Genomic DNA, 22598 nt, shown 5'->3' with positions numbered 1-22598 from the left:
GTCCACCCTTGCCAGCTTTATGGTGACGTTCTCCCAGGCTCCCGACCCACCCTTACAAGTTTTATGTGGACGTTCTCTCAGGCTCCCGACCCACCCTTACCAGCTTTATGTGGACGTTCTCCCAGGCTCCCGACCCACCCTTACCAGTTTTATGGTGACGTTCTCCCAGGCTCCTGATCCACCCTTACCAGCTTTATGGTGACGTTCTCCCAGGGTCCCGACATACCCTTACGAGCTATGTTTGGACGTTGTCCCATTTCCTCCGACTGTTACAAGCCCTATGTGGACGTTCTACCGGGCTCCCGGCCCTTACCAGCGTAACCTCTTTTGTCCGAATTCAACCTATATTAGCCGGGTGCAAATGCTTGGAAATTCAGTCAAAAAAGGAAAATTCCCGCCGATAATCTAGTACAAATTAACTAAGGTAACAGATGTATGTATAAGGTTGTGACTATTTAATAGCAGCATTTTATTACACAATAAGGTTATTAACTCGTGATGTTATGGAGAGAATGAGCCTACTCCTACAAGTTCTGCGTCTACATCACGTGTACAGGAAGCCAACGTTTTCCGTATGTAAACTGATTTTGTGGGACACCTGAGGTACTTAAATGACGCATTGAAATTTACAGACATTACATGTACTATAATAATTGAAGACTTTGGAATGACATGATAAATAAAAAGTGGAAACAGCATCAAAATACACACTTCTCATTTTCGGAAAAAAGTCTAATAGCAGGAGAAGGGATTCGACTAGTGTGAAAGCTACTTGTCACTCCTGTAGATGATAGAAAGCTACTTGTCACTTCTGTAGATGACAAAAAGCTATTAGTCACTTCTGTAGATGATAGAAAGCTACTTGTCACTTCTGTAGATAATAGAAAGCCGCTTGTCACTTCTGTAGATGATAGAAAGCTATTCGTCACTTCTGTAGATGGTGGGAAGCTACTTGTCACTTTTGTAGATAACAGAAAGCTATTCGTCACTTCTGTAGATGATAGAAAGCTATTCGTAACTTCTGTAGATGATAGAAAGCTATTCGTCACTTCTGTAGATGGTGGAAAGCTACTTGTCACTTCTGTAGATGATAGAAAGCCCTTCCTCACTTCTGTAGATGGTGGGAAGCTACTCGTCACTTCTGTAGATGACAGAAAGCTATTCGTCACTTCTGTAGATGGTGGGAAGCTATTTGTCACTTTTACAGATGGTGGGAAGCTATTGTCACTTTTGTAGATAGTGACAAGCTATTGTCACTTTTGTAGATGGTGGCAAGCTACTTGTCACTTCTGTAGATAATGGGAAGCTACTTGTCACTTCTGTAAATGATAGAAAGCTATTCTTCACTTCCGTAGATGGTGGGAAGCTACTTGTCACTTCTGTAGATGGTGGGAGGCTACTTGTCACTTCTGTAGATGGTAGAAAGCTACTCGTCACTTCTGTTGATAGTGGGAAGCTACTTGTCACTTCTGTAGATGGTGGGAGGCTACTTGTCACTTCTGAAGATGGTGGGAAGCTACTTCTCACTTTTGTAGATGGTGGGAAGCTACTTGTCACTTCTGTAGATGGTGGGAAGCTACTCGTGACTTTTGTAGATGGTGGAAAGCTACAAGTGACGAGTAGCTTCCCACCATCTACAGAAGTAGATGGTGGGAAGCTACTTGTCACTTCTGTAGGTGGTGGGAAGCTACTTGTCATTCTGTAGACGGTGGCAAGCTATTCATCACTTCTGTTGGTGGTAGGAAGCTACTTGTCACTTCTGTAGATGGTGGACAGCTACTTGTCACTTCTGTAGATGATAGAAAGCTACTCGTCACTTCTGTTGATAGTGGGAAGCTACTTGTCACTTCTGTAGATGGTGGGAGGCTACTTGTCACTTCTGAAGATGGTGGGAAGCTACTTGTCACTTCTGTAGATGATGGGAAGGTACTTGTCACTTCTGTAGATGGTGGGAGGCTACTTGTCACTTCTGAAGATGGTGGGAAGCTACTTGTCACTTCTGTTGATAGTGGGAAGCTACTCGTCACTTCTGTTGATAGTGGGAGGCTACGTGTCACTTCTGAAGATGGTGGGAAGCTACTTGTCACTTCTGTAGATGATGGGAGGCTACTTGTCACTTCTGTAGATGGTGGGAGGCTACTTGTCACTTCTGAAGATGGTGGCAAGCTACTTGTCACTTCTGTAGATAATGGGAAGCTACTTGTCACTTCTGTAAATGATAGAAAGCTATTCTTCACTTCCGTAGATGGTGGGAAGCTACTTGTCACTTCTGTAGATGGTGGGAGGCTACTTGTCACTTCTGAAGATGGTGGGAAGCTACTTGTCACTTTTGTAGATGGTGGGAAGCTACTTGTCACTTCTGTAGATGGTGGGAAGCTACTCGTGACTTTTGTAGATGGTGGGAAGCTACAAGTGACGAGTAGCTTCCCACCATCTACAGAAGTAGATGGTGGGAAGCTACTTGTCACTTCTGTAGGTGGTGGGAAGCTACATGTCACTTTTGTTGATGGTGGGAAGCTACTCGTCACTTCTGTTGATGGTGGGAAGCTACTTGTCATTCTGTAGACGGTGGCAAGCTATTCATCACTTCTGTTGGTGGTAGGAAGCTACTTGTCACTTCTGTAGATGGTGGACAGCTACTTGTCACTTCTGTAGATGATAGAAAGCTACTCGTCACTTCTGTTGATAGTGGGAAGCTACTTGTCACTTCTGTAGATGGTGGGAAGCTACTTGTCACTTCTGTAGATGGTGGGAGGCTACTTGTCACTTCTGAAGATGGTGGGAAGCTACTTGTCACTTCTGTAGATGATGGGAAGGTACTTGTCACTTCTGTAGATGGTGGGAGGCTACTTGTCACTTCTGAAGATGGTGGGAAGCTACTTGTCACTTCTGTTGATAGTGGGAAGCTACTCGTCACTTCTGTTGATAGTGGGAGGCTACTTGTCACTTCTGAAGATGGTGGGAAGCTACTTGTCACTTCTGTAGATGATGGGAGGCTACTTGTCACTTCTGTAGATGGTGGAGGCTACTTGTCACTTCTGAAGATGGTGGGAAGCTACTTGTCACTTCTGTAGATAATGGGAAGCTACTTGTCACTTCTGTAAATGATAGAAAGCTATTCTTCACTTCCGTAGATGGTGGGAAGCTACTTGTCACTTCTGTAGATGGTGGGAGGCTACTTGTCACTTCTGTAGATGGTAGAAAGCTACTCGTCACTTCTGTTGATAGTGGGAAGCTACTTGTCACTTCTGTAGATGGTGGGAGGCTACTTGTCACTTCTGAAGATGGTGGGAAGCTACTTGTCACTTTTGTAGATGGTGGGAAGCTACTTGTCACTTCTGTAGATGGTGGGAAGCTACTCGTGACTTTTGTAGATGGTGGGAAGCTACAAGTGACGAGTAGCTTCCCACCATCTACAGAAGTAGATGGTGGGAAGCTACTTGTCACTTCTGTAGGTGGTGGGAAGCTACATGTCACTTTTGTTGATGGTGGGAAGCTACTCGTCACTTCTGTTGATGGTGGGAAGCTACTTGTCATTCTGTAGACGGTGGCAAGCTATTCATCACTTCTGTTGGTGGTAGGAAGCTACTTGTCACTTCTGTAGATGGTGGACAGCTACTTGTCACTTCTGTAGATGATAGAAAGCTACTCGTCACTTCTGTTGATAGTGGGAAGCTACTTGTCACTTCTGTAGATGGTGGGAAGCTACTTGTCACTTCTGTAGATGGTGGGAGGCTACTTGTCACTTCTGAAGATGGTGGGAAGCTACTTGTCACTTCTGTAGATGATGGGAAGGTACTTGTCACTTCTGTAGATGGTGGGAGGCTACTTGTCACTTCTGAAGATGGTGGGAAGCTACTTGTCACTTCTGTTGATAGTGGGAAGCTACTCGTCACTTCTGTTGATAGTGGGAGGCTACTTGTCACTTCTGAAGATGGTGGGAAGCTACTTGTCACTTCTGTAGATGATGGGAGGCTACTTGTCACTTCTGTAGATGGTGGGAGGCTACTTGTCACTTCTGAAGATGGTGGGAAGCTACTTGTCACTTTTGTAGATGGTGGGAAGCTACTTTTCACTTCTGTTGATAGTGGGAAGCTATTTGTCACTTTTGTAGATGGTGGGAAGCTACTTGTCACTTCTGTAGATGGTGGGAGGCTACTTGTCACTTCTGCAGATGGTGGGAAGCTACTCGTTACTTCTGTTGATAGTGGGAAGCTATTTGTCACTTTTGTAGATGGCGGGAAGCTACTTGTCACTTCTGTAGATGGTGGGAAGCTATTTGTCACTTTTGTAGATGGTGGGAAGCTACTTGTCACTTCTGTAGATGGTGGGAAGCTACTTGTCACTTCTGTAGATGGTGGGAGGCTACTTGTCACTTCTGCAGATGGTGGGAAGCTACTCGTCACTTCTGTTGATAGTGGGAAGCTACTTGTCACTTCTGTAGATGATGGGAAGCTACTTGTCACTTCTGTAGATGGTGGGAGGCTACTTGTCACTTCTGCAGATGGTGGGAAGCTACTCGTCACTTCTGTTGATAGTGGGAAGCTACTTGTCACTTCTGTAGATGATGGGAAGCTACTTGCCACTTCTGTAGATGGTGGGACGCTACTTGTCACTTCTGAAGATGGTGGGAAGTTACTTATCATTTCTGCAGAAAGTGAGAAGCAATCTGTCACTTCTGCAGGAAATCCAGGACCATCTGCAGGTGGCTTCCTTCCTTCCATGTTCAGCCGGTATCCACAATTTAAACTTTGACATAACTATAGTCCTCATGAATAGCTGGCACATAACTATGATCCTCATGAACTACTAGCGCATAACTATGATCCTCATGAACTAGTAGCGCATAACTATGATCCTCATGAACTAGTAGCGCATAACTATGATCCTCATGAACTAGTAGCGCATATCTATGATCCTCATGAGGTACTAGCGTGTAACTATGATCCTCATGAATAGTTGGCACATAACTATGATCTTCATGAATAGCTGGCACATAACTATGATCTTCATGAATAGCTGGCACATAACTATGATCTTCATGAATAGCTGGCACATAACTATGATCTTCATGAATAGCTGGCACATAACTATGATCCTCATGAGCTACTAGCGTGTAACTATGATCTTCACGAATAGCTGGCACATAACTATGATCCTCATGAATAGGTGGCACATAACTATGATCTTCATGAATAGCTGGCACATAACTATGATCCTCATGAAACTATGTGTAACTATGATCATAACTAAATGCTGCATGACAGGTTTCATATGATATGACACTAAGATGACAGCGTACGTATGTGTTACACAAGACCGTTGTAAACAATGTGTGGTGCTACATATAAATGTACATGTCAATCCAACTAATCAAAATGCAAGCATGAACAGACTTTTAGCATTTCACGTCTGGACAGTATAAGACAACCATAACCATAAATAGCAGCACATTCAATACATCACATTCAATGGGTGACACTCCTGCGCAACTACATGTACATGTCAACAACCCAGTAAGAGGTCAAACTTCCTACTCAGAAATTCAGTACATGTAGGTAAAGTCTGGAATGAGAGCCTGCCTAGCCTAATGGCTGCGAAAATGTCCTGCTAGTGTCCAACTGACTCTACTTTATCACGAAGGAATGTGGATAAGTGATGCAGGTTTTTCACTTTCAAAACAGATATGCTTAACAAAATAAAATATTCACACTTCCGATCGTGCCTGTAACATTGCCTGTCAATATTTTGATAAGACCTACAGGCATTGGAGAACATAAAGACTACTGTCATTGTGTATTACATTTAGTACAGTATATACCAGGTGATGTGACACCACCCTGACCTCAGAACCCATCCCCCCCCCCCCCAAACCCCCCAACCAATCCATGGCTCCACCCCATCTGCTTCCTGGAGCACTGTCACACCACCACATGATCACAGATGGCGTCCCAGTCCCAGAATGCCAGATCACAGATGGCGTCCCAGTCCCAGAATGCCAGTACTACATCCCTGTATTAAACACTAACATTGATCCATCCCGTTGAAAAATAAATACTTATGAGTTTAAAGTGAGAGTCACACTTGGAATAAAAATATCTCTATATATACATAGCATAATGCATACAACAAATCCTTTCCTCACTATGGACGTGAGGCTGTTCATACAAAAGAAGGGGAATACTACCCGGATGATACATTACAAGCTCACCTAAGCCTTTTAATTGCTGTCCCTACTGATGAGCAAGTTATATTCTCAGTCAGGTTATCTTCTAGGGGCATCTATTGTATAATGAATCAAAAAAACTAAATTCAATCTGCATTAATAAAAATCCCACAGAATACGTCAAAAAAGCTAAAATCTTCTCAAAAGCAAACAAACAATGAGTATACAAATAGCAGGAAATCAAACCAACTTATTCTCGATCTGCTGTGGGCTCGTACATGAACCTGTACACTACTGTGTGTGCCTGTACACTACTACATGAACCTGTACACTACTGTGTGTGCCTGTACACTACTACATGAACCTGTACACTACTGTGTGTGCCTGTACACTACTACATGTACCTGTACACTACTGTGTGTGCCTGTACACTACTACATGAACCTGTACACTACTGTGTGTGCCTGTACACTACTACGTGTACCTGTTCACTCCTACCTGAACATGTACACTCCTCCCTGAACCTGTACACTCCTCCCTGAACCTGTAAACTCTTACGTGTACCTGTACACTTCTATGTATACCCGTACACGCCTACACGAACCTGTACATTCCTACATGAACCTGTACACTCCTATGTGTACCTGTACGATAACTGTTGACTACTCTTCATCACAAACATACATATTTACACATGTAAACATACACTATTATAAAACTGATAAAACGACTTAATACATATCAATAATGGCTTCTAAAAATGATAAATTAATATAAATTTATTACACCACAAACATATTTTGAATACAATTTAACATCTTAACTGACAAAATGTAGAAGACAACACTAGGCAACTTCTAACTGATACATCCAACAGTCAGATAACTCAATAAATCTGTCAAAGGAACAATCATTGTAAGTACATTAAAGGTAACCTTCCATACCTTTTAAGCTAGCTAAAATAAACCCAAAACTTGTGGGAGTTCAGCAATAATTTGTGTTTCTTAATTTGAGATCTATTGCTATAGTTATAACAACAACTGCAACAGAGCGCCTGTCACCAACATCATATATATATATATATATATATATATATATATATATATATATATAGTAAACTTTGTCAAAAACTGTTTACATACACATAAATTTGTATGTGTGGACATGCATAGTAAGGCCCAACTTGTGCACAGCCTTGCCTGAGTCATCTACCAGTCTCTCTGTCAAATCAACTTGTGCACAGCCTTGCCTGAGTCATCTACCGGTCTCTCTGTCAAATCAACTTGTGCACAGCCTTGCCGAAGTCATCTACCAGTCTCTCTGTCAAATCAACTTGTGCACAGCCTTGCCTGAGTCATCTACTAGTCTCTCTATTAAATCAACTTGTGCACAGCATTGCCGGAGTCATCTACCGATCTCTCTGTCAAATCAACTTGTGCACAGCCTTGCCTAAGTCATCTACTACATTGTTTCTACCAAGTCAACAAGCACTCAGACAGGTCTAGGTCATAGACCACAGTGTCTCTACCAGCAATGACCCACCTACAAATTTATACAATAAAGAGATAAATATAAAGGCACAACAATGTGACTACCCCATTTTTTGTATCAAGTTAACATGCACACAGACAAGCCTTGGTCACAGATCACAGTGTCTACTACAGTGAGTCTGCCAAGTTAACTTGGGCACAGACAGGTCTAGGTCATCTACTACAGCCACTCTGCCAAGTTAACTTGGGCACAGACAGGTCTAGGTCATCTACTACAGTGAGTCTGCCAAGTTAACTTGGGCACAGACAGGTCTAGGTCATCTACTGCAGTCACTCTGCCAAGTTAACTTAGGCACAGACAGGTCTAGGTCATCTATTACAGTCACTCTGCCAAGCTAACTTGGGAAAAGACAGGTCTAGGTCATCTACTACAGTCACTCTGCCAAGTTACCTTGGGCACTATTATAAAGCACAAATATAAAGACTAACATAGAGTTGGTGGCTTGATTTAACAATACCCACATAAAACTGATTTAATTAGCACTGATGGTCTAGTTTGATTTAAACATGCGTATTGTTTGATACTCAATCTGATAAAATCATGACAAAAATAGATGTAAAATAGCATGGATGAGTGTTTAAATATATATTTAATTTGGGCACCAGGAAGCCAAGAAAGAATGATATGTGTAGTGATAACACTAAACACCATCACAAACACCATTAGGAATGTTACACTCTGAGGCAAGGTGGACACTATCAGCAGTGTTACACTCTGAGGCACGGTGGGCACTACCAAAACATCTTATAAAGCTCTTACACATTCTCTTCTTGTGCAAGTAAATGACAGAAGGAGTAATTTCTGTGATCTCATTTGCTCTTAATTGAGTTTCTTGCCACTTTTGCCTGCACGGAAGTTCTTGCTATCAGCCTCCATTTCTTTCTTTTTGACGTCATCCAGTGGTCCACAACCTGTGAAAGAGCTAGGAATCCTAAATGACCCCCCGATACGGTCCCAGAACGTAAAGTACATGCCGTAGTTGTAGTTGTACTGCGTATGGTGATCAGTGTGATGGGCCGAGCCATTTATCACAGGTTTGAGAAAATCAGGAACCCGATAATCTCCGTCATGGATGGAAACCGACCAAATATTGACAAAAATAAAGAGACCCAAGTATGTAAACTTGTGAAGAGGAAAGATGAAGGGGTAGAGATGGTATGGGAAGCTCTGCAAGAATCCGTCAATTGGGTGGAAGGCATGGCTTGCAAATGGCGTAGGGATTTTCCACTTGTGATGGGTCTTATGAAGATGCTTGTAAACCATTTTGTGGTGAAGGAAGCGATGGATCCAGTACACACAAAAATCTGTGAAGAGGATGAAGGCAAATACGCTCCCCACAACACCATACCATCCTGCAAAGATACAGTTGAAAATGATGACATACAGTTTCTTAACTTGATGAAGTTCATTTTCATTTCACTGAAAGACATTTTTGTTCACAGATGTACTCAAAACTGCACAATATTCTGACCCATACATTTCCTCGCATATATATATATATATATATATATGAATCTATGACAAAAGCCACGCAGACAAAAACCTGCTGGATGAAGGCCCCATCGTCTTAACTAACCAACAAAACATCTTCGACCATTAAAAAACCATGGCGTTAAATATTTGCTAACTGGAATTACATATAGTGTGACTTTGTTTGCCATATAAAAACTTGCGATCAAAATGTATCACTGTCATGCACTCGGGTATGGATATCATCATGAAAGAAGCAGATAAGGGTAAAGCTGTAGTTGTTATGGAAAGGAGTTACACTAAAGGTAAAATTCTAGAAGGCTCAATGATAAGGAGACTTACAGAAAATTTCAAGTAATGTCAATAATCACATTTTATCAGACCTTCTTAAATTAGTTCGTAAACACAAACACTTCCTCATAAAAAAAGAATGGGATTATTTATCCAAGTTCGAATACCAAACCAGCAATGGTTTGTCAAAACTTCCTTCATCTGAGCAAATCAGAGATGCTATTGAAAGTCAAAAATCGGAATACATTACTCAACCAAATCCCAGTGATATAAAATTCAGACTCATCCTTGGTGGTCCGTCTTCATCAACCCAAAGATTTGGCCATCTTACGGATATATTACTTACACTATTTCTAGATCACATTAAAAGCTTTTGTTAGGAATGATTTAGATTTCCTGAATCATTTACCTCAGGAAGTAGGGGAAGATGCTAAAATGGCTTACTACCTTCTCTAGCTTATAATGATTAGCATTATTATCCTTAATGATCTCTCTCTCTCTCTCTGTATAGCTGTTCACAATGCTTGGGCATGTCCCAATTTGTTTTCCCAGTGACCATTTACTCCCTGGAAACATACAAAGCCTGATGAACTGTTATACTTCCTTCCTAGGTAAGAACAAGACGTTCGAAATTGCAGTCAGAATGCAAAGATGTAGAAAGTTGAGAGGGCTTATCTGTTTTTTTAATCTTTTATTTCTCCACCTGAGAAAAATCTTACTTACTTATACATAATGAAACTATTCTGTCCCATACTTTTCCCGGAATATGTATATATGCATTTTCTATAGCCCAAAGCTGCCCACTAACTGTCCCATACTTTTCCTGGAATATGTATATATGCATTTTCTATAGCCCAAAACTGCCCACTAACTGTCCCATACTTTTCCTGGAATATGTATATATGCATTTTCTATAGCCCAAAGCTGCCCACTAACTGTCCCATACTTTTCCTGGAATATGTATATATGCATTTTCTATAGCCCAAAGCTGCCCACTAACTGTCCCATACTTTTCCCGGAATATGTATATATGCATTTTCTATAGCCCAAAACTGCCCACTAACTGTCCCATACTTTTCCTGGAATATGTATATATGCATTTTCTATAGCCCAAAACTGCCCACTAACTATTCTGTCCCATACTTTTCCTGGAATATGTATATATGCATTTTCTATAGCCCAAAGCTGCCCACTAACTGTCCCATACTTTTCCTGGAATATGTATGTATGCATTTTCTATAGCCCAAAACTGCCCACTAACTATTCTGTCCCATACTTTTCTCAGAATATGTATTCTATAGCCCAAAACTGCCCACTAACTATTCTGTGTCATACTTTTCCTGGAATATGTATATATGCATTTTCTATAGCCCAAAGCTGCCCACTAACTGTCCCATACTTTTCCTGGAATATGTATGTATGCATTTTCTATAGCCCAAAACTGCCCACTAACTATTCTGTCCCATACTTTTCTCAGAATATGTATTCTATAGCCCAAAACTGCCCACTAACTATTCTGTGTCATACTTTTCCTGGAATATGTATATATGCATTTTCTATAGCCCAAAACTGCCCACTAACTTTTCTGTTCCAAACTTTGGTAGGTTATAATTTAAAGTGGTTATACGGTTATATACATGGGGGGAATGTTCTGTATCTAGTTCTTACCTGCCTCTGTGTCCTGCACATTGTCATAAAGCTTAGAGTAACCTCTCACCTCCAAGTAGAACATGGCTGTGGTAGGGATACTCATTAAAGGTAAGCTGTTCACCGCACAGAGAATCTCACGCTGCACTTGGTTCTGCCAAAACAAATGTACAAAACTACATATTAATGTATGTATGTTTGGGGTTTAAAAACATATACACAAAAACGTCATTAAAAAAAATTTCATCAAACACTTTTTCCCTCAGAGATATTTTTATATTATATTATTGTAATTTTGACATTCATATAACACGAAGACCATCTTGATAAAAATAATGTCAGGTGTGTAGGAATGCTACAGGCAATGTGGAGTGTGTAGGAATGCTACAGGCAATGTGGGATGTGTAGTAATGATGCAGGCAATGTGAGGTGTGTAGGAGTGATACAGGCAATGTGGGGTGTGTACGAATAATACAGGCAATGTGGGATGTGTAGGAGAGATACAGGCAACCTGGGGTGTGTAGTAATGATACAGGCAATGTGGGGTGTGTAGGAATGATACAGGCAATGTGGGGTATGTAGTAATGATACAGGCAATGTGGGGTGTGTAGGAGTGATACAGGCAATGTGGGGTATGTAAGAATGATACAGGCAATGTGGGGTGTGTAGTAATGATACAGGCAATGTCGGGGTGTAGTAGTGATACAGGCAATGTGGGGTGTGAAGTAATGATACAGGCAATGTGGGGTGTGAAGTTATGATACAGGCAATGTGGGGTGTGTAGTAATGATACAGGAAATGTGGGGGTGTAGGAATGGTACAGGCAATGTGGGAGGTGTAGTAATGATACAGGCAATCTGGAGTGTAGGAATGATACGGGCAATGTTGGGTGTGTGGGAATGATACAGGCAATGTGGGATGTGTAGCAATGATACAGGCAAAATAGGGTGTGTAGTAATGATACAGGCAAAATAGGGTGTGTAGTAATGATACAGGCAATGTGGAGTGTAGGAATGGTACAGGCAATGTGGGGTGTGTAGTAATGATACAGGCAATGTGGGGTGTGTAGCAATGATACAGGCAACCTGGGATGTGTAGTAATGATACAGGCAATGTGGGGTGTGTAGTAATGATTCAGGAAATGTGGGGTATGTAGTAATGATACAGGCAATGTGGAGTGTGTAGTAATGATACAAGCAATGTGGGGTGTGTAGTAATGATACAGGCAATGTGGGATGTGTAGTAATGATACAGGCAATGTGGGGTGTGTAGTAATGACACAGGCAATGTGGGGTGTGTAGTAATGATACAGGCAATGTGGAGTGTAGGAATGGTACAGGCAATGTGGGATGTGTAGGAGTGATACAGGCAACCTGGGGTGTGTAGTAATGATACAGGCAATTTGGAGTGTGTAGTAATGATACAGGCAATGTGGGGTGTGTAGGAGTGATACAGTCAACCTGGGGTGTGTAGGAATGATACAGGCAATGTCGGGTGTGTAGTATTGATACAGGCAATGTGGGATGTGTAGTAATGATACAGGCAATGTGGGGTGTGTAGCAATGATACAGGCAACCTGGGATGTGTAGTAATGATACAGGCAATGTGGGGTGTGTAGTAATGATTCAGGAAATGTGGGGTATGTAGTAATGATACAGGCAATGTGGAGTGTGTAGTAATGATACAAGCAATGTGGGGTGTGTAGTAATGATACAGGCAATGTGGGATGTGTAGTAATGATACAGGCAATGTGGGGTGTGTAGTAATGATACAGGCAATGTGGAGTGTAGGAATGGTACAGGCAATGTGGGATGTGTAGGAGTGATACAGGCAACCTGGGGTGTGTAGTAATGATACAGGCAATTTGGAGTGTGTAGTAATGATACAGGCAATGTGGGGTGTGTAGGAGTGATACAGTCAACCTGGGGTGTGTAGGAATGATACAGGCAATGTCGGGTGTGTAGTATTGATACAGGCAATGTGGGATGTGTAGTAATGATACAGGCAATGTGGGGTGTGTGGTAATGATACAGGCAATTTGGGGTGTGTAGTAATAATACAGGCAATGTGGAGTGTAGGAATGGTACAGGCAATGTGGGGTGTGTAGTAATGATACAGGCAAGCTGGGGTGTGTAGGAATGATACAGGCAATGTGGGGTGTGTAGTAATGATATAGGTAATGTGGAGTGTGTAGTAATGATACAGGCAATGTGGGGTGTGTAGTAATGATACAGGCAAAATAGGGTGTGTAGTAATGATACAGGCAATGTGGGGTGTGTAGTAATGATACATGCAATGTGGAGTGTAGGAATGGTACAGGCAATGTGGGGTGTGTAGTAATGATACAGGCAATGTGGGGTGTGTAGGAGTGATACAGTCAACCTGGGGTGTGTAGTAATGATACAGGCAATGTGGGGTGTGTAGTATTGATACAGGCAATGTGGGATGTGTAGAGGTGACACAGGCAACCTGGGGTATGTAGTAATGATACAGGCAATGTGGGGTGTGTAGTAATGATACAGGCAATGTGGGGTGTGTAGTAATGATACAGGCAATGTGGGGTGTGTAGTAATGATACAGGTAATGTGGAGTGTGTAGTTATGATACAGGCAATGTGGGATGTGTAGTAATGATACAGGCAATGTGGGGTGTGTAGTAATGATACAGGCAATGTGGGGTGTGTAGTAATGATACAGGCAATGTGGAGTGTGTAGTAATGATACATGCAATGTGGACTGTAGGAATGGTACAGGCAATGTGGGGTGTGTAGTATTGATACAGGCAATGTGGGGTGTGTAGTAATGATACAGGCAATGTGGAGTGTGTAGGAATGATACATGCAATGTGGAGTGTAGGAATGGTACAGGCAATGTGGGGTGTGTGGTAATGATACAGGCAATCTGGAGTGTGTAGTAATGATACAGGCAATGTGGGATTTGTAGTATTGATACAGGCAATGTGGGGTGTGTATTATTGATACAGGCAATGTGGGGTGTGTAGGAATGATACAGGCAATGTGGAGTGTGTAGGAATGATACATGCAATGTGGAGTGTAGGAATGGTACAGGCAATGTGGGATGTGTGGTAATGATACAGGCAATCTGCAGTGTGTAGTAATGATACAGGCAATGTGGGATGTGTAGTATTGATACAGGCAATGTGGGGTGTGTAGGAGTGATACAGGTTTTGTGGGGTGTGTACGAATGATACAGGCAATGTGGGATGTGTAGTAATGATACAGGGAACGTGGGGTGTGTAGTAATGATACAGGCAATGTGGGGTGTGTAGGAATGATACAGGCAATGTGGGATGTGTAGAGGTGACACAGGCAACCTGGGGTGTGTAGTAATGATACAGGGAACGTGGGGTGTGTAGTATTGATACAGGCAATGTGGGGTGTGTAGGAGCGATACAGGCAACCTGGGGTGTGTAGTAATGATACAGGCAACCTGGGGTGTGTAGGAATGATACAGGTAATGTGGGGTGAGTAGGAATGATACAGGCAATGTGGGGTGTGTAGGAATAATACAGGCAATGTGGGGTGTGTAGGGATGATATGGGCAATGTTGGGTGTGTGGGAATGATACAGGCAATGTGGGGTGTGTAGTAATGATACGGGCAATGTGGGATGTGTAGGAATGATACAGGCAATGCGAGGTGTGTAGTAATGATACAGGCAATGTGGGGTGTGTAGTAATGATACAGTTAATGTGGGGTGTGTAGGAATGGTATGGGCCATGTGGGGTGTGTAGTAATGATACAGGCAATGTGGGGTGCGTAGGAATGATACAGGCAATGTGGGGTGTGTAGTAATGATAAAGGCAACCTGGGGTGTGTAGGAATGATACAGGCAATGTGGGGTGTGTAGTAATGGTACGGGCAATGTGGGGTGTGTAGGAATGATACTTTACAGATAATATAGGGTGCTGATAATCTGGTGAATTCCATGGTATAACACAGTCAGGTATAATGAAATCAGCAGATCTGGCTGTGGTGGCTTATAAGCAGCCTGACATTTGGTCCACATCTTTTCTAACCTTTGGTATCCTTCATACGCTCTGCCTTTATCACGTGCCCTTTTCACATCCCTGCAAATTTAACTATCACTTCATCAGCACAAACAAATCTCCATGCTCCGATAGGGGCAAAAACAGTCCTCTAGAGAGTGTTTGATCACTGCTAGATCATGGTTCTGAACCAGTCTGAGTTGAGATATTGTGCATATAGACTGTTATTAGTGGAGGGGGTAGGGGGAGTAGGGGGGAGAGGGTTGTGGGGGATGTGGGGGGAGAGTTGTGGGGAAGGGGGTGGGTAAGGTGTTGTGGCCTGAAGGGGGAGTGTGGGTCAAAGAGAGAGTGGGAAGGGAAGGGGGTGGAGGTTGATGCCCAGTTACAAAATAGCTATGAATGGCCCATAAAAAATAGCCCTAACTCAAACCAGGATGTCCCCATGGATATTTCTCTGGAGTACATGACAGCAGCCAGATCTGTCTAGGTGACCACAAACACAACAGAAACAGCAATGTGCTGATACCTACTACATTTCCCCTAACAACATGCATTTTCAAAGGCAAATAAACTGTCATCAAAGAACACACATACCACATCATCCTAGATACAAACTTTAACACACATTTTTAAGATAGTTCTCAGAATCATGTGAAATTAGTAACATAGTCATGATCAATATTTCAAAATACAGTACACTTCTCATCAGGGAAAATACATGTAAATACAGTACACTCATCAGAGAAAATACATGTAAATACAGTACACTTCTCATCAGAGAAAATACATGTAAATACAGTACACTTCTCATCAGAGAAAATACATGTAAATACAGTAACATAGTCGTGATCAACATTACAAAATACAGTACACTTCTCATCAGGGAAAATACATGTAAATACAGTACACTTCTCATCAGAGAAAATACATGTAAATACAGTAACATAGTCGTGATCAACATTACAAAATACAGTACACTTCTCATCAGGGAAAATACATGTAAATACAGTACACTTCTCATCAGAGAAAATACATGTAAATACAGTGCACTTTTCATCAGAGAAAATACATGTAAATACAGTGCACTTCTCATCAGAGAAAAAACATGTAAATACAGTACACTCATCAGAGAAAATACATGTAAATACAGTACACTCATCAGAGAAAATACATGTAAATACAGTACACTTCTCATCAGAGAAAATACATGTAAATACAGTACACTTCTCATCAGAGAAAATACATGTAAATACAGTACACTTCTCATCAGAGAAAATACATGTAAATACAGTACACTTCTCATCAGAGAAAATACATGTAAATACAGTACAACAGGAAGAGCATCTCTATACTGACCATCCTCCATCATCTGAGGGAATCCTATCTGCAATAACAGACAAAACTCCTCATCAATTACTGCAGCTGGTCATCTGAAAGACTACTTCTTTCTGTCTGAAAAATGTCATGTCAAAAATTGTTTCATAAAGCTTGCCATGAACACATGCTGTGTTTTTGTCACTCTTACCTCTAGAAAATGCACATGTTTCTTGAAGCGATGGTCATAGATGAGGTAGTAGCTCAATACGGCTGTGATCAGGTAAATGAGGAAGCCTCCTACATTGGCGATAACCAGCAGGCTGAGGAGCTGTCGCGTGCGGTCATCTTCCCGCCAATCATCCGGGTACACATACGGTGTGAGCACATAGTAATCTGCCAAGTTCAAAACCACATCCATCGTGTTCTGGTTTGCACCTGTATAAACAGAATAGTAATATTCTTCGTCACCTAATATTGGAGAGTCCTACACTTTGCAGGTTTCCTGTACACATACTGAACTGTGGTAGTGTACCTACTTAGTCACACCTAACACTGGACAGTCCTACACTTCTCAAGTTTACTGTACACACACAAATCTGAGGTAGAAATCACATTACGCAGGTGCTGTCTTTCACTTTAAGAAAGCAATTCGGGTTATACACTATTTATGGATCTCATCATCTCTTTTTTTTCAAGAGAATTTAAATAATGCAAAGAACATTCATTAAGATGCCATATATTAGCTTCTAGTAAAGCCTATATGTACATGTAAGATGTTAAATGATTTTAAATAATTAAAAACATTTCAAATATTTTTTGTACCTTTCAGCCTACATCATTTCTGAAATTTCCTTTCACAGATTGAGTCAGTGACACACATATTTGTAAGTAAATAACAGATGACCATTTTAATTTGATTCACGACTGAAATATAGTTTGAAAGTGATTTCAAGACTAATCGCATATGATTTGAGTTTTAGTCAGTATAGATGGACGCTCTAGGTTGTAAGTTTTTTGGGCAGGTCTTCACACTTCACTGGACACAGTCTGTGCCAGGCATAACTGCAATGTGCACTGATTATCACTATGCAATATTAGACAGGAGTTCAGCTTAAATTAAGTTCATATAGGCAGTGATAATTACATGTACTTTAATAGATGGATGGTAAAGTACAAATATAGTCTATTTTGATACCTCAACCGGTCAGTAGAAACAAAAGAAAAAAACAAATTTCAGCTGAAGAAAAATGTTAATTTCCTCCTGTGAGTGGTGGTCAATTGAAAAATAACTTCAATGGGCCCATTTTATAGCTACATGTTCTTGTCTGTACCGGTCTGTTTGACTGGTGTTAATACTGAAATGTTTATGGACGATGTGAGCTGTTAGAGTGGTGTTAATACTGAAATGCTTATGGGCGATGTGAGCTGTTAGATTGGTGTTAATACTGAAATGTTTATGGGCGATGTGAGCTGTTAGAGTGGTGTTAATACTGAAATGTTTATGGGCAATGTGAGCTGTTAGAGTGGTGTTAATACTGAAATGTTTTTTGGGTGAAGTGATCTGTTAAAGTGGTGTTAATACTGAAATGTTTATGGGCAATGTGAGCTGTTAGAGTGGTGTTAATACTGAAATGTTTAAGGGCGATGTGAGCTGTTAGAGTGGTGTTAATACTGAAATGTTTATGGGCGATGTGAGCTGTTAGAGTGGTGTTAATACTGAAATGTTTATGGGCGATGTGAGCTGTTAGAGTGGTGTTAATACTGAAATGTTATGGGTGATGTAAGCTGTTAGAGTGGTGTTAATACTGAAATGTTTTTTGGGTGAAGTGATCTGTTAAAGTGGTGTTAATACTGAAATGTTATGGGCGATGTGAGCTGTTAGAGTGGTGTTAATACTGAAATGTTTATGGGCGATGTGAGCTGTTAGAGTGGTGTTAATACTGAAATGTTTATGGACAATGTGATCTGTTAGAGTGGTGTTAATACTGAAATGTTTATTGGAGATCTGTTCGTAGACATATGAATGAAAAACTTCTAAAAAGCACTAAAACTCAGTACTTTTTAAGATGTCAGCCCTAACATTTTATTAAACATTACCTTCTTTGTTATTCGACACTGACGTTTTGGATACGACATAAGCTAAAAAAAATTAAAAATAGAATAATATATGAACAAATTTCAAATCCAGTGTCAAACTCTTAAAATCTGAAAGATTTTTCATTTCATTCAAAAATTAGATTGAACATGTGCATTTGCAATAGTGCAATTGTGCAATCTATAAAGTAGGTCAAGGTGAGTGTGTTGAGTCTCGGGTGAGAACAGGTAAAGCCAGCCCAGATTTAGCTGCAGGACTTGAGACGTGCGGCTCATCACAGCTTGCCATCTTATCAGTCTAGAGGCAAACGCACCTGTAGCAGTAGCTTTCATAGACAAGTTCATAATTGTGCACAAGTGATTTAGTGTTATCGCCTAAATTCCCAGGAAGTGAAGTAAGACACTATTCCTACTGAAGAAATGGCAGAACGTGGTGTGTATAAACACCGTTTGACAAACGGAAAGTGAGAGCCAGCACAAGGTACAAATCCAGGCAGAAACCTAAACTGTGTCAGAGAAGAAGTGAGGCAAACACACCCAACAATCTGTACCTGTTCCTACACTTTACAGGCACAGCACACAAAAAAGCACAGTACCTGTATCTACACTTTACATGCACTCCAGGCAGAAAACAACAGTAACTGTATCTACACATCACAGGCACTGCACACAGAAAACTACAGCAGCTGTATTTACACTTTACAGGTACTGCACAGAGAAAACTACAGTACCTGTATCTACATTTTGCAGACACTGCATACAGAAAAATACAGTTCTTGTATCTACACTTTACAGACACTGCACAGAGAAAAACTACAGTACCTGTACCTACACTTTACAGACACTGCACGCAAAAAACTACAGTAGCTGTATTTACACTTTATACACACTGCACAGAGAAAAATACAGTACCTGTATCTACACTTTACAGACATAAGGTAAAAAAAAAATTAAGTAGAATAATATATGTACAAATTTCAAATCCAGTGTCAAACGCTTAAAATCTGAAAGTGAGAGAATCTTCATTTAATTCAAAATTAGAATGTACATGTGCATTTGTAATTGTGCAATTGTGCAATCTATAAAGTAGGTCAAGGAGTGTGTTGATTCTCAGGTGTGAGCAGGTAAAGCCAGCCCAGATTTAGCTGCAGGATTTGAGACGTGCCGCTCATCACAGCTTGCCATCTTATCAGTCTAGAGGCAAACGCACCTGTAGCAGCTGCTTTCATAGACAAGTTCATAATTGTGCACAAGTTATTTAGTGTTATTGCCCAAAATTCCTTGAAGTGAAGAAAGACACTATTCCTACCGAAGAAATGAACGTGGTGTGCATAAACAATGAGGCAGTTTCACAAACAGAAAGTGAGAGCCAGTACAAGGTACAAATCCAGGCAGAAACCTAAACTGTGTCCGAGAGGAAGTGAGGCAAACACACCCAACAATCTGTACCTGTTCCTACACTTTGCAGGCACAGCACATAGAAAACTACTGTACCTGTATCTACACTTTACAGACACTGCACACAGAAAACTACAGTACCTGTATCTACATTTTACAGGCACTACACAAAGATATCTACAGTACCTGTATCTACACTTTACAGGCACTGCACACAGAAAACTACGGTACCTCCATCTACACTTTACAGGCACTGCACACAGAAAACTACAGTACCTGTATCTACATTTTACAGGCACTACACAAAGATATCTACAGTACCTGTATCTACACTTTACAGGCACTGCACACAGAAAACTACGGTACCTGTATCTACACTTTACAGACACTGCACATAGAAAACTACAGTACCTGTATCTACATTTTACAGGCACTACACAAAGATATCTACAGTACCTGTATCTACACTTTACAGGCACTGCACACAGAAAACTACGGTACCTGTATCTACACTTTACAGACACTGCACACAGAAAACTACAGTACCTGTATCTACAGTTTACAGGCAATGCACACAGAAAACTACAGTACCTGTATCTACATTTTACAGGCACTACACAAAGATATCTACAGTACCTGTATCTACACTTTACAGGCACTGCACACAGATATCTACAGTACCTGTATCTACACTTTACAGGCACTGCACACAGAAAACTACAGTACCTGTATCTACACTTTACAGACACTGCACACAGAAAACTACAGTACCTGTATCTACAGTTTACAGGCAATGCACACAGAAAACTACAGTACCTGTATCTACATTTTACAGGCACTACACAAAGATATCTACAGTACCTGTATCTACACTTTACAGGCACTGCACACAGAAAACTACGGTACCTCCATCTACACTTTACAGACACTGCACACAGAAAACTACAGTACCTCCATCTACAATTTACAGACACTGCACACAGAAAACTACAGTACCTGTACCTAGACTTTACAGGCACTGCACACAGATATCTACAGTACCTGTATCTACACTTTACAGACACTGCACACAGAAAACTACAGTACCTGTATCTACACTTTACAGGCAATGCACACAGAAAACTACAGTACCTGTACCTAGACTTTACAGGCACTGCACACAGAAAACTACAGTACCTGTATCTACACTTTACAGGTAGTAAACAACAAAAAACTACAGTAGCTGTATTTACACTTCACAGACACTGCACACAGAAAAATACAGTACCTGTATCTACACTTTACAGATACTGCACACAGAAAACTCCTGTACCTGTTTTACACTTTACAGACACTGCACACAGAAAACTACAGTACCTGTATCTACACTTTACAGACACTGCATACAGAAAAATACAGTACCTGTATCTACACTTTACAGGCAATGCACACAGATATCCACAGTACCTGTATCTAGACTTTACAGACACTGCACACAGAAAACTACAGTACCTGTATCTACACTTTACAGGCACTGCATACAGAAAAATACAGTACCTGTATCTACACTTTACAGGCAATGCACACAGATATCCACAGTACCTGTATCTAGACTTTACAGGCACTGCACACAGAAAAAAACAGTACCTCCATCTACACTTTACAGGCAATGCACACAAAAACTACAGAACCTGTATTTACACTTTACAGACACTGCATACAGAAAAATACAGTACCTGTATCTACACTTTACAGGCACTGCACACAGAAAACTACAGTACCTGTTTTACACTTTACAGACACTGTACACAGAAAAGTACAGTACCTGTATCTACACTTTACAGGCACTGCACACAGAAAAACTACAGTACCTGTATCTACACTTTACAGGCACTGCACACAGAAAACTACAGTACCTGTATCTACACTTTACAGACACTGCACGCAAAAAACTACAGTAGCTGTATTTACACTTTACAGTACCTGTATCTACACTTTACAGGCAATGCACAAAGAATGCTACAATGCAGTAACATGTATCTACAGTGTGGTACTTGCACACAGCATAGTTACATCCACACAGCATGGTTACATCCACACAGTATAGTTACATCTACACAACATAATTACATCTACACAGTATAGTTACATCCACAGATCATAGTTACATCCACACAGCATGGACACAGGTATAATGACTGAATAGTTGTGGAGATATAGCATTGGACGTTCACTCAATAGTTGTGGAGATATAGCATTGGAAGTTCACTCAATAGTTGTGGAGATATAGCAATGGAAGTCCACTGAAAAGTTGTGGAGATATGGCATTGGAAGTTCACTAAATAGTTGTGGAGATATAGCATTGGAAGTTCACTCAATAGTTGTAGAGATATGGCATTGGAAGTTCACTGAGCAGTTGTGGAGATATAGCATTGGACGTTCACTCAATAGTTGTGGAGATATGGCATTGGAAGTCCACTGAAAAGTTGTGGAGATATGGCATTGGAAGTTCACTCAATAGTTGTGGAGATATAGCATTGGAAGTTCACTCAATAGTTGTAGAGATATGGCATTGGAAGTTCACTCAATAGTTGTAGAGATATGGCATTGGACGTTCACTCAATAGTTGTGGAGATATGGCATTGGAAGTTCACTCAATAGTTGTGGAGATATAGCAT

At 41.0% G+C, this 22598-nt stretch overlaps 4 protein-coding genes across 4 annotated transcripts in view; all 4 read right to left on the bottom strand.

The window, feature by feature from the left end:
- Positions 1–1224: 1224 nt before the first annotated feature.
- Positions 1225–1698, bottom strand: LOC135466139 (adhesive plaque matrix protein-like). Its single transcript, XM_064743511.1, has one exon. The coding sequence runs from the start codon at positions 1696–1698 to the stop codon at positions 1225–1227; it is 474 nt and encodes a 157-aa protein (XP_064599581.1).
- Positions 1695–2558, bottom strand: LOC135466125 (adhesive plaque matrix protein-like). The gene has a single exon (XM_064743501.1). It carries the CDS (start codon positions 2556–2558, stop codon positions 1695–1697), a length of 864 nt encoding a protein of 287 aa, XP_064599571.1.
- A 905-nt stretch (positions 2559–3463) lies between these two features.
- Positions 3464–5808, bottom strand: LOC135461530 (adhesive plaque matrix protein-like). The gene has a single exon (XM_064738668.1). It carries the CDS (start codon positions 4722–4724, stop codon positions 3534–3536), a length of 1191 nt encoding a protein of 396 aa, XP_064594738.1. The 5' UTR covers positions 4725–5808; the 3' UTR covers positions 3464–3533.
- Positions 5809–7330: 1522 nt separating this feature from the next.
- LOC135482046 (lathosterol oxidase-like) overlaps positions 7331–22598 on the bottom strand; it is a 44257-nt gene continuing 28989 nt past the window's right edge. Inside the window, exons 2-4 of the mRNA XM_064761873.1 lie at positions 16658–16884; positions 11147–11279; positions 7331–9069 (exon numbers count right to left, since the gene is read on the bottom strand). Coding sequence (XP_064617943.1) covers positions 8537–9069; positions 11147–11279; positions 16658–16867 — 876 coding nt within the window. The 5' untranslated portion in view covers positions 16868–16884 and the 3' untranslated portion in view covers positions 7331–8536. The remainder of the gene's footprint in view (positions 9070–11146; positions 11280–16657; positions 16885–22598) is intronic.

Source organism: Liolophura sinensis, chromosome 1, assembly GCF_032854445.1.
Source record: "Liolophura sinensis isolate JHLJ2023 chromosome 1, CUHK_Ljap_v2, whole genome shotgun sequence".
NCBI lineage: Eukaryota > Metazoa > Mollusca > Polyplacophora > Chitonida > Chitonidae > Liolophura > Liolophura sinensis.
The sequence above is the reverse complement of the archived record's forward strand: the minus strand, read 5'-3'. Positions and strand labels throughout refer to the sequence as shown.

What these genes read in the sequence shown, in the direction of transcription:
- LOC135466139 (XM_064743511.1), bottom strand. Translation starts at nt 1,698, where the DNA reads ATGACAAGTAGCTTCCCACCACCTACAGAAGTGACAAGTAGCTTCCCA.
- LOC135466125 (XM_064743501.1), bottom strand. Translation starts at nt 2,558, where the DNA reads ATGACAAGTAGCTTCCCACCATCAACAGAAGTGACGAGTAGCTTCCCA.
- LOC135461530 (XM_064738668.1), bottom strand. Translation starts at nt 4,724, where the DNA reads ATGGAAGGAAGGAAGCCACCTGCAGATGGTCCTGGATTTCCTGCAGAA.